Source organism: Leptosomus discolor, chromosome 12, assembly GCF_034619465.1.
Source record: "Leptosomus discolor isolate bLepDis1 chromosome 12, bLepDis1.hap2, whole genome shotgun sequence".
Lineage (NCBI taxonomy): Eukaryota > Metazoa > Chordata > Aves > Leptosomiformes > Leptosomidae > Leptosomus > Leptosomus discolor.
The window spans coordinates 1,475,170-1,495,723 of NC_141402.1; the positions used below are offsets into that span (position 1 = coordinate 1,475,170).

Genomic DNA, 20,554 nt, shown 5'->3' on the forward strand with positions numbered 1-20,554 from the left:
ACAGAAACGTGCAGGAGCGAGAGGTGAGCGCGACAGATGCTGCCAGGGCCAGGATTAATCATGCTTGGCTGAGCGAGGCCTTCCCATCCTCCTCGGGCTGAGAATAAAAGCCACGTCTCTGGCCCGAGTCCAACGCTACAGGACACTCAGGTGGTGGTTTTTTTGGCGGACAGCAGCACGACAAGCGTCTCCACGTAAAGCGGGGTCCCTCAACCACGCGCTCCATCGGCTCGAAGCGCTTCCCTCGGGCGGCAGAGACACGGAACGCGAGCGCCGCAACGGAACCCGAGCGCTGACGAGATCTCACCTAGCTTATGAGGCGTTACAGCAGTGGTGTCTGCTAACTCCAACACAGAGAGATGCTGCAGATTAGATTCCCTAGAGAAGAAGAAGAAGAAAAAAAAAAAGCCATCAGTGACGAGACAACAAAACGCCCCCTGCTTTAATTGCGCTCGTGGTTCAACTCGAACGACTCCGACGGCTGAAAAAAAAAGGCAACCGCGCGCGGAGCAGCGAGACCTCACACGGCAGAACGAGCGCAAGGCAGAGAGTCAGCTCGAAACACGGGAAGGGGGGGAAAAAAAAAAAAAAAAGCAGCCAATCCTCCCCAGCACAACCTGACTCCCAGAGTGATACTCCCACAGGAGCTTTTCATACCAGGAAGGGCATTTCAGGCGGATCTGGCAGGAACCTACGAGCAAAGACAGAAGGGGCACGGTAGGGACTTACAGCGTGTCGACGGGGACGTCCGAGGCCAGGCACTGGCTTGCCCACCGGATCAGGTAGTAGGACAGCAGCAGGGGAGAGGTGCGGTGCAGCAGGTCCTGCTGAGACTGGAACAGCTGTACCCCTCCCAAAACCATCTGCAAGCAAACCACAGCGGTTGGCACACCCAGAGGCTGAGCCCGGGGAGCAGGACAAGGGCAAGCAGTGAGGATTGTCTCAGGCCCAGCTCGTCCCTCTGGCCAACATTGGGGGGGGGGGGGGGGCTCAATAGCCCAGCAGCTAACTCCGCCCGCCCGGGAGACCAGCGGGACTCTTGCACACGCCAGAATAACCCAGCCACAAATGACAGCGTCACCTCAGGGCCAAGGGGGTGAGTTAACCATCCTGGTGGCCCAGACCCCGTGGGGAAAAGTTGAACAAGCAAAGCTACGGGCACACCAAGCGCCGCTCCAGCCTGCCAACGCCGGCACCTGCCGGCGGCAGGGACGCCAGCCACGAGGCGCTTCGCGCTGCCGCCACAACGTCACCGAAATCACGGCTTGGCTGCAGAGGCCACCTCGGGGCCCAGCCCTGCAGCCCAGGCTCCAGCCAAGAACGGCACGGCTACGTGACACGGGAGGAAAAGTGATTCCTCCCGTGTCACAAGGCGGCAAAGCAGCAGTTCCTCATCAAGCAAGCAGCAGGTCACGCGCCTTGGGAAGGGCACCTTGCAACGAGCTTTCATTGCTCCCAGGGCAGCCTTCTCCAGGAAGAAGGGGATTTCTTTTCAACCCAGAAACTACTGCAGCAACGTTTCCAAGGAAATAATACAGGTTTAAACAACACTCCCCTTGTCTGTGGGCTTGTTCCGCGCCCCTGCGTGCACCCAAACCATCAGCACCACCCCTTGTGAGGCCACACAGCCACCAGGACGGGCCCCAGCCCACCCCACGACCACCACGGCGGCTATTGGCACTGGCTGGAGCAGCCCCCTAGAGGCCGAAACCACAGCCCCTGGGTAAGCACCGCCGCTGGGACGCAGGGGTGACGCGCTGCCAGGGAGCAAGGCTGCAATGGTGGGCGTGCTGGGCGGCACGGGAGGGACAGGGAATAGATGGGGGAGCTGTACGTGCTCAGGTAGAAGGCTGGAAACGATGCCTTCCTCTTGCCAAGAGAGTTTTGCTTCCTGCTTCCTGGATGCTCAGTGTGGAAAGAGGGAAGCGAGGGCGTCCCGCTGCTTTGCTTAGGATGACAAAAGCAGCTGGAGGAGAGAAAAGGGCTTGGCCGAGCCCGGGGCTGGTTCAAACAGCCTCCAGGGTTTTGTGGGAAGAGACAGAGCTCTGTCTGGCACCAGCAGGAGCCCGGATCCGAAAGTTCAAAGAGCGGAGCGGTAGCCTCCAGGGCTGTAACTCACAGGATCTCCGAGCCGCAGCAAGAGCTGTTGGAGGATCAACAGGTCCCGACAGATCAGGAAACGGATCGTGGCAATCTTGCACACCCCCCAGCACACCACGCTGACAGCGGTGCCGCTGCCATACAGCTGGGTGAGGTTCAGGCGCATGTTCAGGTGATGAGCTGAAAGATTAAAACAAACAAACAAAAAAAATATAATCACCGACGAGGGGAGGAACAAGGCGGACACGAGCACTCGCCGAGCTGCTGCTTGCCCAGCCCGAAGGCCCCGCGGCAGAGCCGTCACCTCTTTCCATGTCAGCGTCCGTCTCGTAGTCCATTTCTCGGATGAGCACGCCGATGGCGTGGATGGGGTTCCTGATCTCCTGCAGTTTGCTGTGTATATCCTCCATCACGTTTTCCCTGCAAAGTGGAAAAGGTAATAACAATCATCACCACCACCGTCAGCAACACGAGATTGAAACTCGAGCGGGCTCCCTTCCCTCCCTCGCTGATCCTCCCCGGAAGGAGTGTATCTGATCAGCCTGGATGTTCTTGCTGGGAATCTTCTTCTGGGCTCCTGAGATTTATTACAGCGCCTGCAGGGACCAGTCTATTTATTCCACTCCCCCAGGCTACCAGGAAATCACAGGCAGATAGTTGGCATTCCACGGGGGAAGGATTTCAGGAGGTGAGCGCAGCAGCAACCACACGGCTTGACCAAGGCTCTGACCCCTACCCAGCGTCTGCAGGCACTTGCTTTCCGCACCGCAACGATCCCCTAATAGGAACTCGTTCCTTTTCCGCTCTCTCGTCTCCCCTGAGAACCCCCAAAATGTCTTTTCAGGCAACAGCAAGGGGGGTTCTGGAGGGAAGACCCTGCTAACGCCACCCTCCCCACGTCTGGAAAAAGTCTCCTGCAGCACAGGGAGAGCCCGCACATCCCAAAAGTGCTTTAATGCCAGTCAAGGACGGCTCCGGGCAAATCCTGCTCAGCCATGCGGGCCTCCCTGCAGGGGAGCTTCGGCAAGGAAGGTCTCCTTACGTGTCATTAGCTATCAAGTCCTCCAGGATCTGCTCTGCAGCCTTTTCTGGAGGCTGGAGGCGGGAGCAAGCCATTTCCATGATGAATGCCATTTCCATGGAAATTGATTCTCCGATCAGTCGAAGGCACTGGACAAGACAGACAACATCACGAGACATCTCCAAATCTGTAATGAAAGAATCTAACTGTATATTTACACGAGATTTCAAAGCGAAGCTGGGAGGACCATTCAAAAACCAGTTAGTTCAGCTCCTATCAGCACACTACCAGCAGCAGACCAGTCCCGGTCCCAGTCCCGCGCAACAAACCGATCCTTCCCTGCTAACTACGAGGCCAAATTAAAACTTCGGAGCCGACAAGGGAAAGATTTGGGCTTTGTTATCTGGAAAGTAAAAACTGCCGACGCAACAATAAAGCCACAAAATTCCCTCCAAGGGGTTTTCTCCAGCCACAGGTTGAAAGGAAATAATTAGTGCAGCGTCAGAGCAAAAAAAAAAAACCAAAACCCAAAACCCCAGAGCAAAGGGCTCAGACAGCTCCGCTCTGCCAAGCAGAACACGCTCTCCCTACAGCAGCTATTCATCGGCAGCACCACCTCTCCCAGCCGAGAGGGGATTTTCGCATTCTCAGATCTGAAAATTCAGCATCGAGGGTTTAAAGCACTCGCTGCTTCGCAGCCACTTTTTTTTTTTTTTTTTTTTTTTTGGAGAAGTTTGAAGCAGACAGGGCAGGAACTGCCAGCCTCAGAAACCCAGCCCAGGCCTCCAGCTTTCCTTCCCTCAGAGCCAGAAATAGCTCCACCAAATGGATGACGATTCTTCTTTATAAAAATACAAAAAAAAAAAAAAAAAAATTTAAAAAAATAAAATCACTTGAGCATGGCAGTGGAGCTTAAGTAACATTTTCCACTGCCTTTTTCTTGTGAAACGTCATTCCACGGCCAGCAAAGCACAGAGGGCACCGTGGTGACAATATCAAGGACAACTTTCGCGCACACTGGCATTTACTTCCTGGAGACAAACGGCACAGGCCCCCTCCACAGCTCACGTGAAAACAGTTATTCAAAGCCATTTCACTAAAAACTGAGTTCGCAGCACCGGGCAGCGGAGCCCAGGGTGCCTGGAAGATGACAAGTTGCCTTTTCATCTGTAATCTCTGAAAGGAGCTTACTCCATCAGCAAGACACAGAGATTGGGGAATTTTAGGACAGAGAACCGCGTGCACCGAGTCAGAGCGGGTCTGGTGGCTCTCGGCGGGGATGAGACAACGCTCAGCGGGGTTCACATGGGGGGGTCCCCCACGCGATCAGAACCACGAGCTGCTGCATCCCGCTCTCCCCCCCCCTCCCCCGGCACCAGGGAGCTGCCAGCACGCTACGGAGCTCCAACCTGGCAGACCTGTCCCACAGAGCGGGCGTGAAGAGGGCACCAGTTAACCGCAGCCTCCACAGGGCGTTTGTAAGGCCACATGGGCAAGGGATCCACCAAGGCGGGCCCTTGTCACCGAGCAACACGCAGCCTGACATCTAAGATTCTTCCTTTTTAAGTTATCTGAAGAAGTGAGTCACGGCAGATTTGCAGCCTTGACACCGTTTTCTCAATCCTGGTGCGAGCACGACGGCAGGTTTCACAAAGCAGAACTCCCTCCAGATGCCAAGAGAGGAGAACCATCTCCACGTAGCTGGCTGCGGAGTCAGGAGCACTTTGAGAGGCCTCTATGGAAACTCCCACATCCCTCTAACTAAGGCTTCCCTCACACACAGCGCTTCAGCCTCCCAACAACGAGAGCCCTCCGTGCCTCCTCACTTACCATCAAAGATGGCAGCGTCGTCCTCAGTCAGGAGGTGCTCGTTAGAGAGGAGATAGAGATGGTCCACCAAGGAGCAGGGCACAAGGAAGGACAGGGAGCCCTAGGAAGGTGAGGAGAAAGCCCTTCTTTGAGCTCCCCAGCCCAAACCCCTCCCTGGAGGCCAGCGCTTCAGCCGGCCGCAGCGGCCGAAGAGCCCCCTCACCTTCTTCAGCAGGCACACCATGCTGGCGTAGGGGTTCAAGTGCAGGGCCAGGGGCCGCGAGAGCGCTTCTTGGTACTGAAGGCAGCAGGCGTAGAACTTGGACCAGAACTCCACCTGCAGCTGCCAAAACTCCTCCGGCGAGCACTCGTACTCCGTCACGCTGCCCTGGAACTAGCGGGGACCGAAACGAGACTTCGGACGAATCCGGGCAGCGCAGCAGAGAGAAAAGCTGCCGCGGTCACGCCGCTGGCTTCTCTCTCAGGCCCAGCGCCACCGTTAAGGGTCGCAACCACCCGTCACAGCTCCCTTCCCCACCACCTCCCTGTGAAAACGCAAGGGTTTTTTTCCCCCCCCCCCCTACAGCAGCGAATCACACAGCAAACAGCGAGGGGAACGAAGCCCACCAGAACCATTTCTATACAGCCTTAGATAAAGCAGCACCAGCGACATTAAGAACAAGGACAGCACCGCAGATCTGTTTAAAAACATCATGCACAGCGACACAAAACGGCCTTTTTTTTGTGTTTTTTTTTCCGGTGAACTTTCCAGCAATAGTGCGGGCAGCCTCAAGGATGAGGCGCAGGTGGAAGGACCGCTGGCTTGGAGAATGGGGCACGTCAGAGTGAAATCTGGGCAGGCAGGATAAAACAGGGGAAATTCAGAGCCAGAAGGACAGCCAGTTATCTTTCAGTGAGGTCCCCTAAGCAGATTATCTTCCGGTGTCCAAAACCACGAGCAACAGCTCTGCGTGGTGGTGGCCAGCACCCACGCCCAGGGAGCAGAGAAGGGGCAGCACAGGACGTGCCCCCAGGGAGCACAGAGCGCAGAACACCACGAAAGGGCTCCGAAAAAAGAAGGGGGAACGGAAAAGCCAGGCAGGAAGGACCAAGATTTGTACTTTTTCCAAAAGTCACATAACTCCTTTGGAGAGACAAAGGACAAAACAAGGCCTGGGGTCACGCTCTGTCTCACTTTAACTTCGCTGAACCACTGCAAATGTACAACAAATATAACAACAAAACACACGGGGCGGGGGGGGGGGAAAGTCTCACCTCGCTTTCCACAGCTAAGGTCACCTCTTTTTTTAACTCATCCCACGTCAGATCCAGGTGTCTCTCGGTTCCTTGAGAAAAGATCTGAAAAGCAGCACAGCAAACTTTTACTGTAAAGCCAGAGAGCTGTCCCCCTGAGGTTCAAGAGGGACACAAAGCAAATGGGACAGCACCATCCGGCGCTTTGCGGGACAAAAGTATTAAAAAAACCAGGGCAAGGTGCTAAACGTGGGGGGAAGGGGATGCACAGCCCGCTTCCCTCTTCCTGGGGCAACGGAGGGAGCCCCCTGGCAGGCGGCGCACTGGGATGCAAGGGCAGAAGTGCTGCACGCCCTTGCAGCGGCTCTCGCTTGTACCCCGCTACAGGCCCCCATAAGGTCACGGCACACAGAATCGAAACGCTCAGAGTAGCCAAAAGTTCGGCCGTTCCATTTTTCCTGCAAAGGCAGCGGGTGTCGCCTTGCTCTGCCCCTAACGGCCCCCTGAGGAGCCAGAGCTGAGCAGGTATGTCCTGAGAAACTGCACGACAGCGGTGTCGCCGTTCACCCGGCTAAGGCAGCAGGCAAGGAAAAGCGAGCTCAGCAACCCGCTGTGCTGCCTACGGGGAAAACCAAATGTTCGCTCCTCTGGCAACCCCGTTCTGCCTCCCGCGGCCAGCGCGCGCCGGCTGAAGTGCGGCGCAGCAGCCTCTGAACTCGCTCCGGTGGCTACCGACGGGGCTACCAAACGCAAACCGGTGCCTGCCAAGGCATCCCGGTGCCTCACAGCCCAAGGGCCGGGAAGGAGGAGCGGAGCGGAGCAGAGCGCGCCCCAGACGCCCTCTCGCTAACCTGCAGGGCCTTCTGGATCGCTGCGTTCGAGAACCGGCCAGGCATGAAGAGATACTCCAGGTAGGTTTCCTGCAAAGCGCCAGAGATCACGATTGAAGGAAAACACACGTGCCAAGAGAGCATTTCAGGCGCCGCGGCTGGTCCCGCTTCCCATTCCCAAACTCAGCTCCTGGATCGGCATTTCTCCCCCGCTTTAGTTCACACCCACACCTTGCTCCACCCTCTAACCCCTCTGCAGTTCCCGTGATCGAACGCTGCTCCCTGCACGCTCCAGATCTTGGTTATTCACGTGTCTTGTCTCAGGATTCTCCTCATCCCTCAGCTTCTGGTTTCATAACCATGCTTAGCGCTTTACTGCTGCAGCAAGAGAGGCTAAGGCTTCTCCCCCTTAATTCTGAGTGTGTATCAACATAATTTGTACACTTGAAGTGTCTTCACGTTCCCCCGGGCATAGAAGCTTCATTACTTCTTGTCGCTGCCCTAGAGTCGGCTCACCCTGGGGTCCTGATCGTGTCGAACCGTCACTTCCTCGTCAGGCAGCGGCTGCACAAAGACCTGGTTCCACTGGCCCGCGACATTCCTGGGAGAAAACCAAAAGCAGGATCAGCTTTGCCCTGCAGCGCCGGAACCCCACCCGTCACGTCCACCAGCGATCACAGACTTCACAGCCACCACGGCCCTTCAGAGCTGGCAACAGGAGCTTCGACTAGTGACAAGTGACAGAGCGAGCCAGGAGACCCTAACGGCGGCATCCCCAGCCCGGAGCTAAGGGAACAGGATGGATCCCTTCATTTAGAGCAACGTTCTCCCCAGCACACGCGCTCACCAAGCGACTCTCTCTCAGACCGACCAGTAGATTCTTCCGCCTGAACTTGCAGGCTCACGGCATTTTTTCCACCCACTATTTAACTCCCTGGCCTGGTGATGCACCAAGCCTGCCCTCGCAGCTTCATAAACGTGGGGATGATTCCCTCCCACCACCAATTTCCTCCAAACACGATCTTTCTTGGAAGCAACCAGAAGGTTACGTTTGGAAGGAGCTGTCGGGGAAGCACAGCCCTCCCTCTGACACGCTCACAGCAGACTCCACTTCCACCAAGCCTGCCGCCCGGCTTTTTACATTTTTCACATTCCTGCAGCTGAGCTGGAGCTTTATTACAAAGCAGAACCCCCCCCCAAAAAAAAAAAAAAAAGCCACGTAACACGCGCTGCAGGGAGACAAGTCGTGCGTGTAACACGGCAGCACAACAGGAAGAACGAGGTCCCGCCGCATCGAGCCGAGGGGCTCGATGGGGGGTTGTAACGAGCAGCTCGTGGAGCTGCTCCTGCAGCGACCCCCGCCAGCGCGAGCGACTCGGCGGAAACTCACTGCTCAAAGTTGATGTATTTCACCACGGTTTGGTTCTCGTCGTTGTGCCACAGCGCCCAGATCTCGGCCGAGGTTAAGGCAAAGTCCACGAGAGTCTCCTGCGAGAGAGAGCGAGCACAGATTCACCCTCAGAGATGCACTTAACGACAGCAAAACACGTCTCGTTTAACCAGGCTTCGGGAAGAGCTCTTTATCCACGCTTAAATCCCCAAGCCCAGGCCTCTGATCTCGCAGCCACCCTCCCTCGCGTCCCGCTGCCGTCCGGGCAAGCCGGCCCCCAGGCCTCACCTGCGAGGAGAACAGGGAGGAGATGTGGTCGAGGCTGTAGCGGTTGCTCTCGGCGCTCACCAGCTGGAAGACACAGAACTACCAACCCACCTCGTAAGCCACCCGCTGAAGGACAGGGAAGCTCACCTCCCTGCTCCCTCTCCTTGCCTGAACCCGAAGGATTATCCACGCTGTCTTTGGAAAAAACTTAAACCAGAAAACCGGTACCGCTGCGGGGCACTGCTAGCGACAAGGGGACGTGGGCAAGCAAGGAGACGAAGGTGGAAAAGCCCCGAATCCTCAGGCCACTTGCCACAAAGCGAGCTCTGCGCGCGCTCGCCGGAGCAAGCGGAGCGCTGGCGGGACAGAAGTCACCACACACGTTTCTACGCCGTACGGGAATCCCCTGGAGAACGGCAAGGGTAAGCTGTCCAGCAGATGAGACTACCCTGTGCCTGCTAAACTGATCATTCCCCGCAAGAAGCAGAAGTTCCACAGAAGGCGACGCGGCCGCACGCTCCCAGGAGCCCGACAAACGCGCTGTCGGCATTTCCGTGCTTTTAGCTCCTTTCGGACCTGTCCTTTTCCCACGGCACATACGTGCTTTCGGGATCCTACCAGAACAGGAGGTTGAACAAGTGAACCAGCACTCACAGATCGGCTTAGTCACCCTGGGAATTCCACTCCCAGGGCGAGGGCACGTGTATCCTGCAGCCTTTTGAGCGCAAAAATGTTTATTCAGAAAGTACTGCTCTCTCCAGAGGGCCAGACGTGAAACTTTTCCCTGTTTTTTTGCCTTACAGACCCAAATCCAAGGGGGGACGACGTATTTCCCGCGCAAGCCGAGAAAGATGCAAGGACAACGAGGAAGCCCCGGCCCTCCCTACCTGCCCTCGCTTGGGTGCGTGCATGTACACGCCGAGGTAAAGCCCCAGGGACTGGGAGAAGGCCAGCCGCAGGCGGTGGCCGGTCCCGGCCGCAAGCCGCAGGTCCTTGCTGACGGGCATGAACTCCAGCAGATCCGCAACCATCAGGCACATTTGATCCTAGGCAAAACATAAAGGTATCGGGAAAACAGCACCGGAAAGACTGAGAAACCGCCCTTCTCCCTCATCCTTCCCCTTTTGGCCAAAGCCTGCCCTGCTCTGTCCCTAAAGGACGCAAGTTTTTGCCTTCACCCATCACTAGATTTCACAAAACCACTGGGAATTGCACGTGGTTTGAGCATCTCCCCGACCATCAGCCACCTGAAGCGGGCAGCGTGTCCTGAAGCCCCCCCGAGGTGAGCGGCCAGCCCAACGACCGGCAGGCAGCGAGATTTCTTTGGGAATCAGGCTAGAAAATAACCTGGCACACCTGAACCGCTCCTTGGCTCTCCCCGCCTCCCCCGGGGCCCTCCCCCAGCGAGCACACGGGCTCCTGGAGCCCAGGCACGTAGGAGAAACCCTCCCCTCCCTCCCACATTCCAGCGCAGACCAGCCGTGAAAGCAGCCCGGTAGCTTTGGCACCGGTATCTGGAGCAAGCGGCACGCAGCGAGCAGAGGCTTTGATTAACTTCTGCTTGACAAGGAGCCACGTTACAGAGACCTGATCGCTGCTGACGCGGCGGCAAATCCATTCGGTGAGCCTCCTCGGCCCGCCAGGCGCCCCCCGCCCGCCTTCCTGACCGCCCCAGTACGTTGGCGAATAACCCAGTGCCGCCCCTCGCCCGAGGAAAACCCAGCGCCCGCTTCCCGAACGCGGCGGCCAACACGCGCCACCGCCGCTGCCACGAAGCGCCCCGAATCCCGGCGCGCGGAAGCCGCCACGGTGACCGTTCGGCGGCGGCTCAGCGCCACGCCAACGGCTCGGCCTCCGCTCCTTCCCCCGAGCGGCGAGGGGAGAGGGCGCCGCCCCGAGCGCGGGCCTCGCTCACCTTGTAGGACCACATCCGAAGTTTATGGTCCTGGCAGAGGGCGAAGAGAAAGGCATCGTGATCCAGGCAGTGAACGGAGAGGCTGACGGGCAGGTCCGAGGGGCCACAGTCCCCTCTGAAAACACAGACTTTATTTCAACGGCTTCAAAGAAAAATCAAGGCTAGCGCGGAGCAACACGGCGCGGGGTTTCCATCACGGGGGGGTTCGACAACAAATCGATCCCACCGGGAGGGGGGAGCAGCGTGGCAGGACCGCGGGGGTCAGCGTCCAAGGCGCAGGGGAGCCCACCCCAGCGCGGACACCCCGTTCTTCACCCGCTGTGGCAGAGCCGAAGCTCGTCCCCGGCTTCCCCAGCCTGGTGCTTGCAGGAGGCGGGTGAAGGATCCCGAGGGAAGGATCCCACCAGCCCCAGCGGGTCAGGCGTTCGGGGGACTCGCTTCCATTTCCACGGGACAGGGCCTAGAGTTTGTGCCCTCTGAGGTACCGTGGGGATCACGGCCCAACACCCAGCCCAGGCCGTGTCACCCACACGTCACCTCTGGAACAAGCCTGACATTTCAGAACAAGGGCAAGAACGTACAACCGGTGTAATCCTTAATCTGCGCTGGCCACGAGCCACATCCTGGGCAAATCCTTGGAGGCCAATTACTTGATAGAACGTCCCCGGAGGCGCAGACACGCAGCATCAGCAGGACCCCGTTAAGAGGAACTAATCCAAGCCCCCACTTCCGCGCGGCGCGAGGTCCCGCGACCCAGTTAACTCTTTTGGCCGAGTATTTATAGACGCTGCCTTGCCCCGTTTGGACTTCAGCTCGAAACTCTCGGGGAGGGAATCAAAAAGACGAAATTAGTTCTACTTATTCGTCACCAAGACGCTCACCTGATGGCTGTGGGCATCCAACCGGTGAGGAAACGCTGCACCACCGAGCTCTGTTTCAATTCCACCACCGAAACCGTTCCTTGCAAAATAAAAGCGAGACCAAGAAATACCCTGAGGATTCGTTAACCAAATATTTACTGCCACCGGCGAGGGGCTTCATGATGTAAAAGAGCTTCAGGGGGTGTGTGTGTGTGGAGTAAATACCCAAGACACACGTGCCAAACCCCAAAATCAACTGAAGTTCAAAGCTAGGAAGGGGGGATGCTGCACCGAGCGGTGTTTTGCAGAGAGGGGGGCAGAGCAGCACACAGCCATGCGCTTGCTCCCGCCCCACGTGGGGGAAGAGGAAAGGAAGAATAAAAGTGAGAAAACTTGGGGGTCAAGATTAAAAATAAATTAAAAGTTACTTAATAAAGGAAGGAGAAGCAAAGGGAGAGAGGAGGAGGAGGCAGCCGGTCCCCGCTCCTTACCAGGCGCATCGTGAGGAGGCAGCTTGAGGACGAAGATCCCTCCCGAAGCGGAGGGCAGAGCGAAGAGAGCCTCCCCCTCGCTGCTGAGCCAGGCCGCCGAGGCGACGGAGCCGGGCGCCAGGCCCGGCACGCTGGGAATCACGGAGTAATGGGCAGGATCCCTGAAGGTGGTTTTGCTGACGTCTGTAAACACGGACTGCATCTGGCTCTCTGTCATCAGCTCCTGCGGGAGGGGAAGGGGCAGGGGGTACGAGTCCTGAGCGCCCCCACACAGGGACAACCACGGGACGCCCGTGGAATGGCAACTGCGGCGCTGCTGCTCGATAAGAAAGATTTTTCCTGTGCAAACTCCCACCCCTCCCACTCCCCTTGCCCTCACCGTTAACCCACAACTGCTGCTTTTTACGAGCAGGATCTCAAAACCCGCAGTTTTCCAGGAGAACGCTCGCTTTCTGCCCTCCCCCCCCCCCCCCCCAACACCCCCAAAGGAGTCTCGCTGTCCCTTCAAGACAGCTCAAAGTAAAACGCTGGTAACGAGTCCCATGAAGAGCAGCTCTGCAACAGCGCGGGGTCACCCCTTGGGAAAGCTGTCTGGAACTCTACAAGCAGGAGGCGAGCTCCCCGAGAAAGGAAAGGGACCTCACAAGACACCCCAGAAGCAGACATGAGAGGAAAAAGTCACAGCAAATGGGTAAGTGTGATGTAACTTTGGCATAAGGTCCATCTTCCACGTGAAATAAAGAGATCCTACGCCTTGCTGCGGCCAGAGGGCAAGCGCCAAACGCAGCCAGGCCTCTCTGGGAAGCGCTCTGTCCCCACCTCCACAGGGTACTTTGTCCCCACTGTCACAACGCCGGGCCCCAGGACAGCTGGCAGAGCCAGCTCCGAGCCTCATTTCGGGTTACATCACCGACTTTCACCGAAATCAGAGCCCTGTTCACAAACCTGAGCCACCCTCAGCTTTGGGGCAAACGCTGCAAGTCTGGTGCCCACGGCCTCTGCCTCCCCTGCACGGGGGCTGAGCACACTCTGCTCCAAACAGAGAGATTTCCAGCTCCCTTGTCCTACTCGACTCTTCTCCTCAGCAGTTTTCACCTCCACGTAGAGAACGACCCCACGCTGACAAACACACCTGCTGTACCCAGCCAAGAATCAAAAGGACTTGGAATTTAGCAGCTTGCAACATCCATAAAGGAATTTTCACTAGAAAAGTTTGGAGAGAAAGAAACTGAAGGGCAGATTGATCCACAAAACTCCAGACAGCCTGACACGCTCCAGCTCTGCACCGCTGGGAACACCAGAGGGTTCCAGCCCGGGGTACAAATCCCCACCCCAGAGCTACGGAACGGATCGGCCGTGGTGGACCGAGCAGGCAACTGCCCCCAGCCACGTGCCCCTGGGTGTGGGGGAGAACAAGAGCCACAAAATCTCATGGGTCAAGATAAAGACGGTTTAATAAGCAAAGAAAAGAGGAAGAAGAAAATAAAACCAAACCAAGCGATGCCAAGGCAATCCCAGAAGAAAATCAACTCCATCCCAGCCAAAACCAGTATCCAGTCTGCTTCGGTTGGGAAAAAAATCCAGCCCAACTGGAAAGGACTCAGGAAAAGCTGAGCTTCAGTACCCACCAGCAGCTCACCTCTGGGGTTCCTACAGCCATGGGACACGGGCACGACAGCGGTGACAGGGTTTGTGTGAAGCCCCAGGATGGGGCAGGGTTGGGGGTTAATCCCAGTGGGCAGCGAAGCAGCACACAGCCACGCGCTCGCTCCCCCCCACGTGGGATGGGGGAAGAGGAAAGGAAGAATAAAAGTGAGAAAGCTTGGGGGTCAAGATAGAAAAAAAATCAAAAATTACTTAATAAAAGGAAGGACAAGCAGAAGAAGAGAGAAGAAAACAAGGGACACGAAGGCTGGGTAGGCAAACATCCAGCCAGACTGAGCAAAATATGGCTAATCCCCCCCAAACCCCTCGTTTCCCTCTTATTGCCAAGCACGATGAACATCCCTTTGATTAGTTCACATCACCTGCCCTGTTGTGCCCCCTCCCAAACCACTGAGCACCCCCAAACCTACTCCCACGGCAGGGGGGAGCAGAGTGAGAACCAGAGGAGGCCTTGAGGCTGCACAAACACTGTTCACCAAAAGCTGAACTATTTGCACGTTATCAATGCTGTTTTGGTTACAAAGCTAAAACACAACATTACACAGGCTACTGTGATAAAAATTCCAGAATTAACCCTGTCCTGGCCAAAGTTAACCCTAAACCGGCCGAAATTAACCCTGAACCGGCCGAAATTAACCCTGAACCGGCCGAAATTAACCCTGAACCGGCCGAAATTAACGCTGAACCGGCCGAAATTAACCCTGAACCGGCCGAAAGCAGTAGGGGGGGGGGAAGCTTTTCACACCAAGGTCTTTGCAACACACGTAGGAGCTTCGCCGAGGGCTCCTGACAGGCAGGACCGCGGCAGTCGGCCACCAGAAGGAGGGAACCGGCCACCCCGTTACTCACGCTGCGGTACATGCGGGCGGGATGCGGCAGGAGGAGGCGGTGCACGGTCTGCCCGGTAACGAGGAGGACGACCAAGTGGCTCTGCACTTCGCAAAGGTGAACGCCGCCCGGTAAAAAGGGGCAACCGGGGATGCGGAGGCGGACGGCGTTGTTCAGCAGGTTGACGTCGAGGGATTCTTCCACCAGCTCCACGGTGTCTCCCGACGTGGTCCTGAGGGAAGAAACCGGGGGGGATGTGAGGATGGGGGGGGGGGGCCACACACACAGGCAGGGCAGAGAGGCGGGCCCGTAAAAGATGTGACCATGAGGGGGTCAAGCGGGCCCGGGGGCAGGCCCAGCCGCGGAGGGGGGGCCGGGGGCAGGCCTAAGGCCTGCCCCCGGCCCCCCCTCCGCGGCTGGGCCTGCCCCCGGGCCCTCACTCACCACCGCACGAAGCGGTTCCTGGTGGCGGCGGCGAGCTGCGCGCTCTCCTGGTAGCAAAACCCACCGGCGCTGTCCCCGTAACGACCGGCGGGGAGCGGAACCGTTCCCGGAGGGTTAAAAACCACCTCCTGAAGGCGTCTCGGTGGGCCCCGAACGACCGCGTTGAGCTCCAGGTAGCTCCGTTCCGCCAAGGCCGCCGCCATCTTGGCCGCCCGCCTTCCCGCCTCAGCCCGCGCGGGGCATCACGGGAAAAAGGGACGGGCGCGGGGGGGGGGGGGGGTGTTGCGGCGCCCCCTGGTGGGCGGGCGGGGAGGGGGGGGGTGGGGAGAGGGGGATGGAGGGGGGTTTGGGGAGGGGGGGGGTGGGGAGAGGGGGATGGAGGGGGGTTTGGGGAGGGGGGGGGTCTGGGGAAGGGAATATAGGGAGGGGATATGGGGGAGGGGGGGGCCTAGGGAGAGGGGAAGGGGAGGGGGATATGGAAGGGGGATCTGGGGATATGGGGAGGGGGTGTCTGGAGAGAGGGGAAGGGGAGGGATTATGGGAAGAGGGGGGGGGTCTGGGGGGGTTTAGGAAGAGGGGTGTGGGGAGGGGGATGTGGGGAGGGGGATGTGGGGAGGGGGCTGTGGGGAGGGGGATGTGGGGAGGGGGATGTGGGAAGGGGGATGTGGGAAGGGGGATGTGGGGAGGGGATGGGGAGGGGGGTTTGGGGGGGAGGGATATGGGGAGGGGAATCTGGGGAGGGGCTATGGGGAAGGGGGGTCTAGAGGGAGGGGAAGGGGAAGAGGAGGGGGAGGGGAGATATGGGGAGGGGTTATGGAGGGGGGGTCTGGAGGGAGGGGAAGGGGAGGGATTATGGGAAGAGGTGGGTCTGGGGAGAGGGTTTAGGAAGAGGGGTCTGGGGAGGGGTATATGGGGAGGGGGGATATGGAAGGGGGTCTGGGGAGGGTGATATGGGGAGGGGATATGGGGGGGATCTAGGGGGAGAGGAAGGGGGGGTCTGGGGAGAGGGTGTGTGGAGGGGGATATGGAGGGGGGGTTCTGAGAAAGGGGATATGGGGAGGGAATCCAGGGAAGGGGGTTTGGGGAGAGGGGTGGGGAGCGGGGCAGGGCTGCGGGGCACACGACAGGGTCCGCGTTAGGGGGGGCCGGAGCAGCATGTCCCCCCCCAGCAGCACCCACCACCCCGGCACCCACCGGGTGCTGCCGCCCGCGTCACCGGCAGCCAGACACGCCGCCGTCCCCCCCCACCGGGCACCCACCGTGCCGTCCGCCGGCACCCGCCTCTTCCTCACGCCTCGGCGCGGCGAAGGAGCCGGCGACCACCTGCCCGGCACACGGCGGCCTGGCTGCCGGCGGAGCACATGCCGGCGTGCGGCGAGGGCAGCAGCGACCCCCCAGCCCCCACCGGCCCGGCGATGCCGCACGCGCCGGCGGTGCCGGGGGCCTGGCTGGGCACGCCGCGCCGCCGGCAGCCGGCCCCGAACAATCCTGCCTTTGAGCGGGAGCCCGGCGCCGGCGGCACAAGAATGGCCCCATTCTGGCGACGGCAGGTGCCGCGGGGCGCCGGGGTGCTGCACGTGGGCCGGGGAGGGGGGTCTGCTTTATTTGGGGGGGGCTCGAAGCAGCCCAGGCCGCCGTGGGGGGATGCAGTGGGTCGGCGGAGCCGTGGCGGGGCTGAGCTCGGCCGAGGCGGCGGTGGAGGGGACGCCGGGCGCGTCCCCCGGCCCCGAGGGGCGTCTCACTCGGGGCACCCCCACATCCACCCCATGGCGGGTGGTGGTGGCACCCGGGGGGGGGCTCTGCCCGCTTGGTGGGACCCCACGGGGCGCCCACCGTGCCCTTGGGGTGGGACCCCACGGGGGTCCCCGTTTTCCCTCGGGTGGGATCCCCGGGATGCCCGTGGCTGGCGCAGGGACCCCGCAGGGGTCCCTCGGGCTGGGACCCCACGGGGTGCCCCGGTGGGTGCGGGGTTCCCCCCACGCCGTGCCTCGGTGCACCCCGGGACGGTGCCAGCACTGTGCCGGGACCGACCGGGACCGTACACGGACGGTGCCCGGGACCGTACCGGGACTGTACCGGGACGGCACCCGGGCTTGTGGCGGGTCCGCTCCGGTCCCGCCTCCGGGAGGCTCCGGGACCGCGTCCGGGAGCGGGCGGGGGCCGGGGCGATGCCGGAGCTGCCCGGCGGCCCGGGCGGGGCGGCCGCAGTCCCCGCCCCCGGGGCTCTCCCGCCGCTTCCTGCGGGCACGGCCGGGGCGGCGGCGGCGGCGGCGGCGCGCGGTGAGTCCGGCCCGGGGCGCGCGGGCGGCGGCGGGAACGGGGGCGCGCGGGGGACGGGGCGCGCCGGCGGGAGCGGGACACGGCGTGCGCGGGGGGACGGGGCGGGGGTCCCGGTGGGGAGGGAGATGTCGGTGCCGGTGTCCGTGGGTCCCCGGTGGGGCGGGAGCCGGGGGTGCCCGGTGCCGTGGCGGGGGGGGGGGGGTGGTGTGCGAGCCGTGCGTCCCGGTGGAACGGGCGCTGTGGGTCATGGGGGTGCCCGGCGCTGTGGGTTGCCGGTGGGGGTAGGAGCCATGGCATCCCGGTGGAGCAGGATCCGTGGGTCCCGGTGGGGCGGGAGTCGTTGCGTCCCCGTGGGGTGGGAACGGTGGGTCTCGGTGGGGCGGGGAGCCGTGGGGTCCGGAGCGCCGAGTGCCGTGGGTGCCGGTGGGACAGCGAGCTGTGGGTTCCGGGGTGCCCGGCACTGCGGGTGCCGGTGGGGCGGGAGCTGTGGGTCCCCGTGGGGTGGGATCTGTGGGTGCCGGAGGCAGCGTGAGGGTGCAGCGTCGTGGCGAGCCGTGGGGCAGGACGGTGTGTCCTGGGGGTGCTGGGAGACCCCCGGGGCAAGCAGCCGTGGGGCTGGGGGGGACGCCAGGCCCAGCTGGGGGGTGCAGGACAAGAGGCTGCGGCACATGGGGTGACCCCTGAGTGTGTGTTGGCAGGTTGGGCCGGGGGGTACCACACCGGGACCCCCAACCGCCTGTGGGGTGAGGGTGCTCTGCGCCCCTCCGGTGGGATTAGGTGGCTGCCGGCCACGCGGGACGCCACGGGCGCTGGGCGCTAAGAGGCTTTGGCAGCCCCACGGGGTCGATGCCGTCGTGCCCTGGGAGCGCGGCACCACCAGCGTGGGCTCCGGTCCCACCCGGGCACGGCTGCCGTGCTGCAGGGACCCCCGCCGTGCCGGACCACCTTGCAGCACCACGATGCTGCGAGCAGGAGCGCCAGCACCCAGCTTGTGCCCGCCGGGCCCCGGCGGTGCCAGCCGGGGCCGGGAGCGACGGCCGCGCTTAGCCATGGCAGCTGGGCTGGAGCCGGCAGCGACCTTCCCCGCTCCCCAGGGCCGCTGGGATCCTGGAAAACGTCTGGAAATGGTGAACCGCCTTCCCTTATATGGCTCCACCAGGCTGGCCCTCCTCCGGCCCCGCTCGGCCGGCTGCCCGACCCGGCACCCCCAGCCTGCCCGCCCTCTCCTCGCTTGGCGTGCCATGCCGTGCCGTGCCGGGGCCCTGGGAAAGCACCGTGGGCCGTTCCTCGCGCCCCGTTTCCCACGCAGGAATGCGCGACGGGGCCAGCAATCCCACGGGCCGAGAGAAAAATCCCACCTCCCCTCACACCGGCACCGACGGCTTGGCACAACCCCAGCCCTTGCCTCAGTTTCCCCTGGCTGGGGATTTTTGGGGACGCGCCGTGCTGGAGCCAGCCGGCAGCCACACCCCCCCCTCCGCCCCCCGCTCGGTGACCTTGGCCGTGCCACCCGCTGCACCCAGGGGTCCACATCCAGCTCGGCACCCCGCGGTGGTCTCCTGTCCCTTGCGGTGGGGCTGGGGGTGCCCCGGGGTTCCCGCAGCCTCCAGTTTGGGGGGGCTCGGGGGGAGCAGCCCGTCCCGTTGCTGGGTGTGAAGGTCACGGCTAATCCCCACCGGGAGGGGGTGGCAGGTGGGAGCCCGGGGGCTCTGTCCGGCTCCGTGCCCACCGTGGCGGTGCTGGGGGGGCGGGGGGGGGGTAAGAGGATAAACCCCCACTCTGCCCGGTGTGGCGGGCCGGCGGTGGCCGGGGGTTCGAGGCGAGTGGCTGCGGTCCCCGTGACGTGAGGCCGACGCCGTAATCCCGGCGCGCTGAGCGGATTAGGGTGGCCGGGGGCGGCCTTCGGGGACGAGCTGCGGTGGCCGCAAATCCTCGGGCGGGCATCACGTGGGGGAGCCCCCGTGGGCACCGGGGTACTGTGTGCCCCCCCCCCCCCCCCCCGTGGTGGGCATGGGGCAGCCGTGCCACTTTCTGCCCCCCCCCCCCCCCCAGTGCTGCCCGGGTGTCCCCTCTTGTCCCCCAGGAGGGACCCCGTCATGGGTGGGGGTCGGACCCTGCTGAGGGGTGGACGCTTGGGGCCTGGTGTCCCCGGCAGCGAGGGGTGGCCGTGGGGGGTGGGTCCCCCCAGTCGAGGTGGCTGTAGGGCCAGGGCAAGGCTGAAAGATTTGGAGTTTGGGGTGGGGGGCTGCTCCCCAAATCACCCAGAGCCAAGGTGCCCCATGGCAGAGACGGCGGCGCCGGCATCTGGGACCCTGGACTGCGGCACAGCCTGGGGATGTGGGGCTGGGTCCCGCTTGGGGGGGGGGGGGGGGCACCGCGGTGGGTTTTTGGGGTGCTCCTGGCTGGCGCGGGAAAGCCACGGGGAGGGTGGCGGCGGGAGCGCGGCCATGCGGCACGGCGGGCGCGGGGAGGAGCTGGCGGGAACCGGCCTGACCGGTTGGGTGCTGGCACCCCCAGCGCCGGGGGGCTTGGGGTGGCCCCGCCGCCGGCACGTGGCCCGGCTGAAGGTCACCGTCCCCAGGGCCACCTGCCCGCTGGGGTGAGCGGGCTCGGCGCCCGGCCGCGCACCGTCCCTCTGCCACAAAAAAAAGCACCGCGGTGGCGGCGAGCCCTCGCCGCCCCCGCACGCTTTGCCGCCAGCGGCTGGTTTTTGGGGTGCCCCAACCGGGTCGGTGGCACCGAGCGGTTTCGGTGGCACGGGAGGATCCCGGTTGCCGCGGGGGAGCGGCCGGCGGCACCGGCAGTCCGGAAGGGCGAGCCACCGCTGAGCTCACCGGGAAGGTGTCCCGCGGGCGCGGCAGTGACGCACAGCCCCGGCGCGGGGTGCCGGCGGGTTGGGGGGTTTGGTGCGGCGATGGCGCTGGTCCCACTGGGGAGCCTTCTCCTCCGGGACCACCGTCCCTGGCTCCTGGGGCGCATCGCCCGGCGCTGGGGTACGGGCAGGGGGGGGCAAACCCCCAAATCTCAGGGCTCTGGTGGGCGGGAGGCCTCCACGGGCTGTGCCGGGATCCAGACGGGCCATATTCTGCCTCGGCCGATCCGCAGCCGGGGATTTTTGGGGTTGGGGGATGCTGACACCCCCCCAGCCTGGAGGGTTTGGCCATCAAGTCAACCCTGGCGACTCGCTTTACCGTGAGGGGGTGTGAGCCCCCCTCGGCCCCAAACGCTGCCCAGACCTCGGGGGGGGGGGGGGCAGGGGTGTCTCTGCACCCCTTAACCACACTGCTCTCCCTGCCCAGACCCGCCTCGTGCCCCGCCGGTGCCGGGGGATGCCGGCATGCCGGTGCCCGCCTGCCTGCAGCGCCCTGCCCTGAGCCTGGTGCTGGAGCCCGGCCGTGCC

General features: G+C 62.1%; 1 protein-coding gene across 2 annotated transcripts in view; it reads right to left on the reverse strand.

The window, feature by feature from the left end:
- The window catches only part of NUP160 (nucleoporin 160), a 28,280-nt gene extending 13,203 nt beyond the window's left edge, over positions 1 to 15,077 (reverse strand). Inside the window, exons 1-18 of one of the 2 annotated variants that reach the window (XM_086472042.1) lie at positions 14,875 to 15,077; positions 14,452 to 14,662; positions 11,938 to 12,160; positions 11,468 to 11,546; positions 10,587 to 10,701; positions 9,559 to 9,717; positions 8,693 to 8,770; positions 8,405 to 8,502; positions 7,531 to 7,615; positions 7,036 to 7,104; positions 6,206 to 6,289; positions 5,154 to 5,324; positions 4,952 to 5,051; positions 3,143 to 3,308; positions 2,405 to 2,520; positions 2,120 to 2,280; positions 730 to 863; positions 308 to 378 (exon numbers count right to left, since the gene is read on the reverse strand). In XM_086472042.1, coding sequence (XP_086328168.1) covers positions 308 to 378; positions 730 to 863; positions 2,120 to 2,280; positions 2,405 to 2,520; positions 3,143 to 3,308; positions 4,952 to 5,051; positions 5,154 to 5,324; positions 6,206 to 6,289; positions 7,036 to 7,104; positions 7,531 to 7,615; positions 8,405 to 8,502; positions 8,693 to 8,770; positions 9,559 to 9,717; positions 10,587 to 10,701; positions 11,468 to 11,546; positions 11,938 to 12,160; positions 14,452 to 14,662; positions 14,875 to 15,077 — 2,323 coding nt within the window. Of the gene's footprint in view, positions 1 to 307; positions 379 to 729; positions 864 to 2,119; positions 2,281 to 2,404; positions 2,521 to 3,142; positions 3,324 to 4,951; positions 5,052 to 5,153; positions 5,325 to 6,205; positions 6,290 to 7,035; positions 7,105 to 7,530; positions 7,616 to 8,404; positions 8,503 to 8,692; positions 8,771 to 9,558; positions 9,718 to 10,586; positions 10,702 to 11,467; positions 11,547 to 11,937; positions 12,161 to 14,451; positions 14,663 to 14,874 lie in introns of both variants that reach the window. The other variant, XM_086472043.1, reaches the window with a different exon arrangement.
- Positions 15,078 to 20,554: the final 5,477 nt, after the last annotated feature.